Below are 9,693 nucleotides of genomic sequence, written 5' to 3' on the forward strand. Positions count from 1 at the left end.
CACCATCAAAGAACATCCACTAAAAGTGCTTGTATTAACCAGTGACAGGCTCACATTGTCATTCTGTCTGACAAAATTATGGAAAGGATCCCTATAGAGATAGAGCTTCTGTTTAACCACAATACTACTCGCAACAGTTATTTTGTTGTTACTGTTTCATGAGTTTTTGCATTTAGCTGCAGTCTAGTAAAGTTTTGCCCCAACAGCTATTCATGTAATGTCTCAACTCCCGTCCCTACCTATCCCACATATATAGGTTTACTGTAAAGAGATAATGATAAGACGTAATGCAGTCAATTTACACATCAGGAAGGCATGACAGAAAGGGTTGGGCCCTAACTATGTTATAAGGAGTTCGGTCTAGACCTACTCTATTTGAAAAGTGTCCTGAGATAACTTCTGTCAGGAATTGACGCTATACAAATAAAATTGAATTGAATTAACTGGCCTGTCCCTGTGTGTGTCTTCAGGTGATGACTCCATGAGGATGTCCCATCTAAAGGTGGGCTCGGCCGCTGATATCCCACTGGACATTGGAGAGTTGGACATCAGCCAGCTGACCGCCTCCCTCACCACACCCTCAGGCCGCGAGGAGCCCTGTCTGCTGAAGATGCTGCGTAACGGGCATGTTGGTGAGTGTGTGCATCCGACATAAGCAAGGAGGAATCGACTGAAAAGATAAGTCTTGGCTGTTGTCTTTTTAATCCTTGTTTTAAATACCCCTCCTCCTGGTTTGTGCATGTGTGTGTTACAGGCATTTCGTTTGTACCCAAGGAGATTGGAGAGCACCTGGTGAACATCAAGAAGAACGGTCGCCATATTCCTAGCAGCCCCATTTCTGTTATGATCAGTCAATCAGAGATTGGTGATGCCAGCCGTGTGCGTGTGAGTGGCCAGGGCCTGAGTGAGGCCAGGACCTTTGAGCCCGCCGAGTTCATCATCGACACCCGCGACGCAGGTACATGCTCGATTAAAAACTTTTAATGTGGTAGTTTTTTACTTTTGTTCACTTTTCATTCACACTTTCTTGCTACTCACATGTTTCTTCCATACAGGCTATGGTGGCCTTAGCCTGTCAATTGAGGGCCCCAGCAAAGTGGACATCAACACTGAGGACCAGGAGGATGGTACCTGTAAGGTCACCTACTGCCCAACTGAACCAGGAAATTACATTATTAACATCAAGTTCGCTGACCAGCATGTGCCAGGTATTTACCTTAAGACAGCCAGGGATTACAGAGCAAAGCAATGTTCTGAATTACTAAACTGAATCATTGTGTGTGTGTGTGTGTGTGTGTGTGTCTGTGTGTGTGTCTGTGTCTGTGTGTAGGTAGTGCATTCACAGTGAAGGTAACAGGGGAAGGCAGGATGAAGGAGAGCATCACCAGGAAGAGGAGAGCAGCATCAGTCGCCAATGTTGGCAGCCAGTGTGACCTCAGCCTCAAGATTCCAGGTGACTGTGACAGGACATAATGACATCATTCTCGGGCCCCTTCCTGTTTAAGATTCTTGGAACCATGGTGCTATCTAGCAAACCTTGAGCCTGTTGGTGGAAAAGGCCTATTTGCAGTCATGGTAGAATTAAACTCCACATTTAGTGTTTCTCTACCAAGTTAGCTCTCTTTTTCTAAAATTTGTATTTTTTATTTACCAAATACAATGAACATTAATCCACATTGCAGTTTACACTTCAATGTAAATGTGGCGCAGTTAACTAGTTAGCTAATTTTCATCTGCTGTCCCAGGGCAGGTTATAACAAAACAAACTGGTTCTGTTCAAGATTCTTGGAACCTTCGTGTTATCTAGCAAAGCAGCCCACATTTCCACCAGTTTTTGGAAGTTGTTACCTTTGACAGACCGCGTGCTGGATCTACCTTCATATTAACTGCACATGAGTGGAATCAAACTCCTAATCTAACTTGGCTAGAAAGTGAAGTGTATTTCCCAAACTGCTGATCTCTTTCTCTAAAGCAAATGACTCCAGACAATCTTCCATTCTCATGTAAACGTTACATAGTCTCACTTCATGTGTGTTTTTTCAATGATTTTCTTCAGAGATCAGCATAGCGGACATGACCGCTCAGGTGACCAGCCCGTCTGGCCAGATCCACAAGGCTGACATCATGGAGGGGGAGAACAACACCTACTGCATTCGTTTCGTCCCCACCGAGACAGGCGTGCACACTGTGTGTGTGAAATACAACGGTGTGCACGTGCCTGGCAGCCCGTTCCAGTTTACGGTGGGCCCCCTGGGAGAGGGCGGGTCTCATAAGGTTCGTGCTGGAGGGCCGGGCCTGGAGAGAGCGGAGGCTGGAGTACCAGGTTGGTGTGGGGGCTGGATTATTAGTGCATGTGTGCTGAGATGTGTTATTTCACGCAGTGTGACTGAGTCTGTTTTGTGTTGTGTGTAGCTGAGTTCAGTATCTGGACGAGGGAGGCTGGAGCTGGAGGTCTCAGCATTGCTGTGGAGGGGCCGAGCAAGGCTGAAATCGCCTTTGAGGACCGCAAGGACGGCTCCAGTGGAGTGTCCTACATCGTGCAGGAGCCTGGTGAGAGACAGGTTATGAATGGATGAGAACTGAGAATGTGCTGCAGATTACATTTCTATACCGTACATTTCTGTTCTTTAATGCTGTGTTTCGTATACCTATATTCTTGTCCCTTTTTGGCATAAATATATTTTTATAACAAACTTCTGTACGTGCATGTTGTGTTGACCTGTCTCTCTTTTTGTATTTGTATGACTTATGGGGCTGCAACTAACAATTATTTCATTATCGAATAATCTGTCAATAATTTCCTGGATTAATGGATTAGTTGTTTGGTCCTTAAAATGCCAGAAAAAGGTGAAAACTCTGTTTCCTAAAGCCCAAGGTGACGCCACAAATATATTGTTTCGCTTACAACCCAAAGATATTCAGTTTACTGTCATAGAGGACTAAAGAAACATTTGAAAAGCTGAAATCAAAGAATTGTGGACATTTTTTCTTTAAAAAGTAGTTGGCGATTAATTTGATCGTTGACAGCTAATCAATAAATCGACTTATCATTGCAGCTCTGTTGTTTTAGTGACTTACTGACTTGAAATCTGTTCTCCTGTAGGAGACTACGAGGTGTCGATCCGTTTCAACGACGAGCACATTCCTGACAGCCCCTTCATCGTCCCTGTAGCGTCGCCGTCAGACGATGCCCGTCGCCTCACTGTTGCCAGTCTTCAGGTGAGGCTCTGAGACACACACACATCCGTGTGCACACACACCAGGCCACAGTGCACTGCCTACAATGCAGCAGCAGCAGATTGTAGTTTTCCTTGTGTGGACAGAATGTCATGAAAATGTGCAATTCAATGCAAAAGACTTAAGTTCTACCTTTTGTGAAAGTTTTTGTGCTCTTATTTAATCAATTTTACAAGTGGAATATTTAGTTTGAAGTTAAGTGTATAGCAGAGTAGTGAATGTTTTAGCAGGCCAAGATGGTTGGACTGTATAAGATGGTAGTTGAGAGGTAGAGGTGTAGGATCATCAGCTGCTGCTGCATTGTGAGGCAGTGTGAGGGCTTCTGGAATACTAGAGGACTGTGTGTGTTTCTCGTGCCTCATTCTAAAGGCTCCCAACAGCCTCCCACCCATAAAAGTGATACGGGGCGCTAAAGGGTTAAAGAGGTTTGCCACGGGCTGTTTCCCTCTCTTCTGTCTGTTCACACTCACACAAGTATATCCAACACTGTGGATGAAAGCCCATTTCTGACAGAAAAAGGAAAAAAACGGTTCTGCAGGACACACAAAAAATGAATGGCAAATGAGAGCCTAAACATTATGACATACTAAATCATAATTTTTTTTCTTTTTCTGGTGGGAATGGGCTTCCATACACACTGACATTCATACCGTAGTACATATCTTCACCTGCACACAAAAACCAAGGTCAGTGTAGTTAAAGACCCTTAGAGGAACTTTCATTTTGTGTTGATTCTGGCGGCCCTGTGGACAAAAGCGGCAGTGTTCCCACTGCCTCATTTAATTGATTTTGAGGGGAATCTGACTGAGTCCAATCCGGTGGCAGTCATTCAGAATAACTACATAGAAATAGCCAGTCTTCTCTCTGGACTTGTTTGCTTATGTAGGTCATATAGAGGCATCAGTATTAAACTGAGACTGTTTAATAACCAGTTAAAAACGCCTTGTAGTATGCCTAAGTAAAACGAAAAACTGAAACTAAAAAAATATACAGGGGCTTTAGTTTTAGCCCTTGTCAAAAACGTTTTTCAAGCCTGAAGTGGGGCATGTGCTTATTGAGACTGTGAGTCAATGTGTTTGTATTATAATACCAATTCTGAAATTCATAAGTCTTACCCCTGACAAATATTATAATAAAAAAAACTTAAACCAATACAGAAACTAATAAAAACTAAACTCAATCGAATAAACCCACTCTGGAAACTAAACTGAACTGAGAACAAAAATGTTAAATTAATGAAAAGTACAAAACTATAATAACCCTGGCGCAGACCCACCCTCACACAAGCACAGACGTTCTCACACACATATATGTAACTTACAAATACACTCACAGACACACTGTCACTTTTTCTTCTGTTTACTGTAAAACCAGATAAGTTAATTTAACTCAAAAGTTGAAACTGATTACTTCTTGACCAAGTAGCTTTAGTATTTGTAAGTGACACCTAGTTAAAAAGTACTTAATCAGGAATGTCTCTGTAACTGTTGTAACTAAGTTAGTGTTACTTAAAATTAGTAGTAAAAGGTCAAGAATCATTTTAACTTTCAAAATTGAGTTTGTGTTACTTAAAATGTTCAATGTAATCTTGTTTCAACATTTCTTAAAATAACTTATTGCATTACAGTGTTCTCTTCAGTTTCTGTTTAACTGTCCACACAAATGCCTGCTTTCATCTCCTTTTCACTGCACAGCCCTCCTCTTTAGCCTTGTTAGCGACCTCCAGGTAAGGTCAGTAGTAGCAGATGTTATGTGAATATGATACTGTGATGACCATGATGCTGTTAAGTCTCGAGTAACAGTCAGCAGGGGGGAAGTTGCATAGTTATTCGGCTTGTGTTAAATAATGGTGATACAATATTGAGTGTGTGTTGTTGAGCAGGAGTCGGGTTTGAAGGTGAACCAGCCAGCATCGTTTGCCGTCAGCCTGAACGGGGCAAAGGGTGTGATCGATGCAAAGGTCCACAGCCCGTCTGGAGCTCTGGAGGAATGCTGCGTCACTGAGATTGACCAAGGTAACCAGGGACATCATCCGAAGACCCTCAGACTGCTCATGCGATGTCACGTTTTTGGGTTGATTGGGTCAATTGTCAGTGGACTTAAGGAAACTTCTGCCTTACCTTTCCCCTCCTCGCTGTTTGTCTAGATAAGTATGCGGTCCGCTTCATCCCCAGAGAGAATGGTCTCTATCTAATTGATGTGAAGTTCAACGGAAGTCACATCCCTGGTAGTCCGTTTAAGATCCGAGTTGGAGAGACGGGCCAGGCTGGAGACCCTGGGATGGTGTCAGCCTATGGACCAGGACTGGAGGGAGGCACCACAGGTAAAACCCCACCCCTATAAACAGAACAAAATGGAAATAGTGTCTTTCCTTGTCCTACTAAACCTTACATTAATCTCCATTGTCTTGTCTCCAGGAACTGCTTGTGAGTTTGTGGTCAACACAAGCAATGCAGGCCCTGGCGCTTTAGCTGTGACCATCGACGGGCCATCCAAGGTGAAGATGGACTGTGTGGAGTGCCCCGAGGGCTACAGGGTCACATACACCCCAATGGCTCCTGGCAACTATCTCATTTCCATCAAATACGGTGGTCCTTACCACATCGTCGGAAGCCCCTTCAAGGCCAAGATCACTGGTGAGGAAGACCTTTATTTTTGTGGCAAAATCAAAATCTGAAAGCTTTATAACCGGGTGTAAATCCCTCCAAGGTTGACTTACACGTTCTTCTCTATCTTCCAGGTTCCAAGCTTGTGTCCAGCCACAGTATGCATGAAACCTCCTCTGTCATGGTTGACCCTGTGACGCGTGCCATCAGCTGTTCTCAGCAGGGTGCTCCCACCCAGTCAGATGCCAGCAAGGTTGTGGCAAAGGGCCTGGGCCTGACCAAGGGTTTCATCGGCCAGAAAAACAGCTTCAGTGTTGACTGCAGCAAAGCAGGTGTGTATGATTGTGATGTGCATGTTCTTTTCCACCACAATATCTCCTTCTTTTTAGCTACCTCGCCCATTGTTATTGTTATTGTAAAGAATTATAACTGTGTGTTCTTTCACACTACTATGTTGTTATTGAAAGAAAATGGAAAAATTATATTGCTTTTATGTATCAATGTATTTTTTCCCAAAAAATTGTTTTTTTGTAATTACTAAAAAAATGGGCAAAGAGGTGAAGCGTGAGTGGACATGAGGTGGGCTGAAAACAGCTGCCTGTGATGGCACCCACCTGTCACTCAAAGCGACCACGCCCTTAATTATGCATAACTTTAAGCCTTAATATAATTTAAACAGGTGAGTTCAATAAAAATTCAATGGAGAGTAAAACAGTTTTTTGTACCAGGCTGTAAACATGGTTATCTCTGCTGTAAAGTTGGGCATTAATATGGGGCCTTATGGAGACTGACTCACTGTTGGAGCCAGCCTCGAGTGGCCGTTGGAGGAACTGCAGTTTTTTTTTTGTTTTTTTTTTACTTCCGTATTTGCTTCATTTGTCCACAGTGCAGGTTGCTGCTGTATAATAACGCATTGATAATGACACTCATCCCTTCTGTCTCCATCCACAGGTCGTAATATGCTCCTGGTTGGCGTGGATGGTCCCAAGGTCCCCTGTGAGGAGATCCTAGTGAAACATTTGGGCAACCGCTTGTATAACGTCAGCTACCAGCTCAAAGAGAAGGGAGAGTACATCTTGGTGGTCAAGTGGGGAGATGAACACATCCCGGGCAGTCCCTACCACATCACTGTCTAAAAACCCAGCTCCACAATCAGAAACTTAAACCACTGTTTTAAATTCTATCTAGAGTCTAACCAATCATTGTTTACAGCTACAAGTCCCTCCTGTGTTACAAATTAAGATTCCTGCAACTATTTAACCAACTAGAAAACAAACTCTCACATTAGATTTCTGTTTTTTCCACAAGTGAATATAACATTGTCACTCTAACCCAGTCCAGAATCACCCAAAGATCAATGTTCCTCTTTACGGTCATTCGCTCCATTCCTCGTTTCATTCCTCCGCTAAGCACATCATTCAGTACATTTTAGGGAGGAAAAAGATGCACCTTTTTATTACTGTAAGCCAGCAGTGGACATTAGATTTGTCTGAGCTAGTGTAGAATAATAGGATAGCTTAGCATAGTGAAGCAGCAGTAGATTTCTGGCCCCGCTGAGCCCGGCATTGGATGGAAGGTTACTGTTTACACTGGAGGAGCTACTCTTACATACATACATATATAATGGATTCAGTTTTATATAAACAATCACAGGACCTGAACCAAAGGGTGTCTTTCTGACCTGTGGGTTTCTATGTAAGAATGTTACACACTATGGCACACTTTGATACAAGACCTTTTATTGTCTGTATAAAAGTCAGATGAACGGCTTTGTCCTTTACTTATAACAACAAACGCTCAGCACTGGCCCAGTCCACTCCAGCATGTGGTGTTCATGATGCTCTTTAACTAACTCTTTTACCTGCTGCTAGTGTGATCCAGTTTTAGTCACTGCTGTTCCTGAAAGCCGTAATATGGATTAGCATAGGGAAACAAAGATTAAAGGTATGGCGACATAGGTGAAAAGCCACATTTCACAGAAGCTTTCTCGTGGTTTGTCTCACACGTGCTCCCTCAACAACACTGCTGGGAAACTGCGCTTTTCGTGTGTTTTTTTTAACGTGTGACACCAACATGTGCTCTGCATGTTCATTAGGATACAGACAGCCTCTGATTCAGAATAGCATCAACATGACATGCGGTGTGGGGATTCACCTTTTGAGTATGGAACTTTTTTTTTTTCTTATAAGGCTTAAAAAGGGATGTTTCTTAAGTTGTGCTGGACAGAAGGGCTGAAGGTGATGATGTGGTTTGTCACGTCCTGAAAAAACGATGACCAAAAACAAATGAGAACAGATGTTGCTTTGTTTTCTGCTCAGTGTTTGTATCTCAGCCACCCCACCCCGCCCCACCCACTCCCTCCCTTTATCCTTCCAGCTCGCTTTGTGCGTAATCTATCTTTCAGAAAAAATCTTGTCCTAAATAAAAAGGCTTTAAAAGTGTTTGTAAGACAGTATTTTGATACACAATAAAGTTGTTTAAGTATTTTGTCAGTCTAACGCCGTTTTTTTTTTGTGTCTTCAAACTTTGATGAGAACGTTTTGTCTGGTTCATGTTGAGTATATGGTGTAAATTAACATTCTTAATCAAATATTAACCATACAATTATTCCAAAGTAATTGAGATTCTAGTAGGGACCAACAGTGTGCTGGTGTTATACTGCCCTACAATGCCAAAATGCACAAACAACATATTTGCTGAAACCTTCACTATATTCTGACAGTGGAACATAAGACGGTAATCTGTGGAAAAAAACCAGCCAGAGGAACAGGATTTTTAGCACAGATTAATAACGTTACCTACTGCAGCTTTAAAACCTTTTTAACCTTCTTTATCAGCATATGAAAAATATCATGCCATAGAAATGTCAAGTAAAAGAAAAAACCACCACAAAGACAAAGGCAGTCACAGCTAGCCTCAGCTAAAGCTAATTTACAGACTTACAGACACGTTTCCTGTGACTGAAAAACCGATTTTGATGCTCCAACATCTCAATTTGTTTACTACATATATAAAGCAGTAGATCAAATCATCATCATCATCATCCAAATATAACCAAGAAAGTGACACCAGATAAGCTAGTCCTGCTAAAAGCTGTCTAGCCTAGCTTAGATGCCCATTCGATAGACATTTTTCAAGGTATGACATGAAATAGGGCAAACAGGTGTTACCAATGATACTAGTTATTCTCCCATTCCATTTAGAGTAGCAGAGCCTTTCCAGTGGGCCAACATGCACAATAGCAGCACCCTGACTCTGACTGTTTGACCTGAATAGGGCTGGGAAAAAGGCATACACAGACTACAGTATCTTATTGGTCTGATAATTACTAAAAACATTTTACAACCTATATAGCTGTTATACACTTTCATAATTAGTCTTAACACAAACCCTCTTTTCTGAACTTCACTGTTTCTGTAGTTGCTACTGTCTGCCTTTATAAGGCAATATAGTAAGCCTTAAAAAGTAAAGTGCTCAGCTCTTTTAAGTGTTTTTATCTAAATGTGAAGGTCATTCTTCTCGTCAGTAATACTGATGTACAGAGTAAGCATGGAAGTCATGCTAAGTGTCTATCCCAGTGAGTGGGAAATGTGTACATTACTGGAGTGTGCAGCCAACGCCCTCCCTGGAAAGCCGCAACTCCTTATTAGGCCTGAATCATTGTCTACCTCCAGAGGCCGCTGCAGGAGAGGGGATCTCACTGAAAGTCTCCATGGAGCTCTTAATGCTCCAGAGCTGCGAACCCCAGGGCTACCTTTTTCATGAAGCCATTTTATTATTAATCCAATCCAATCCAACTTTATTTGTTAAGTACTTTAAAACAACCAAAGTTGACCAAAGTGCTGTACAG

General features: G+C 42.4%; 1 protein-coding gene across 3 annotated transcripts in view; it reads left to right on the top strand.

Annotated features, from left to right (window-relative positions):
* The window catches only part of flna (filamin A, alpha (actin binding protein 280)), a 50,402-nt gene extending 42,061 nt beyond the window's left edge, over positions 1 to 8,341 (top strand). For all 3 annotated transcript variants that reach the window (XM_051426333.1, XM_051426335.1, XM_051426334.1), the window contains 12 exons: positions 471 to 632; positions 755 to 958; positions 1,056 to 1,208; positions 1,331 to 1,453; positions 2,057 to 2,323; positions 2,413 to 2,550; positions 3,104 to 3,219; positions 5,120 to 5,252; positions 5,384 to 5,560; positions 5,655 to 5,873; positions 5,978 to 6,175; positions 6,795 to 8,341. In XM_051426333.1, coding sequence (XP_051282293.1) covers positions 471 to 632; positions 755 to 958; positions 1,056 to 1,208; positions 1,331 to 1,453; positions 2,057 to 2,323; positions 2,413 to 2,550; positions 3,104 to 3,219; positions 5,120 to 5,252; positions 5,384 to 5,560; positions 5,655 to 5,873; positions 5,978 to 6,175; positions 6,795 to 6,979 — 2,075 coding nt within the window. In that variant the 3' untranslated portion in view covers positions 6,980 to 8,341. The remainder of the gene's footprint in view (positions 1 to 470; positions 633 to 754; positions 959 to 1,055; positions 1,209 to 1,330; positions 1,454 to 2,056; positions 2,324 to 2,412; positions 2,551 to 3,103; positions 3,220 to 5,119; positions 5,253 to 5,383; positions 5,561 to 5,654; positions 5,874 to 5,977; positions 6,176 to 6,794) is intronic.
* Positions 8,342 to 9,693: the final 1,352 nt, after the last annotated feature.

This window comes from Dicentrarchus labrax, unplaced genomic scaffold (genome assembly GCF_905237075.1).
Source record: "Dicentrarchus labrax unplaced genomic scaffold, dlabrax2021, whole genome shotgun sequence".
NCBI lineage: Eukaryota > Metazoa > Chordata > Actinopteri > Moronidae > Dicentrarchus > Dicentrarchus labrax.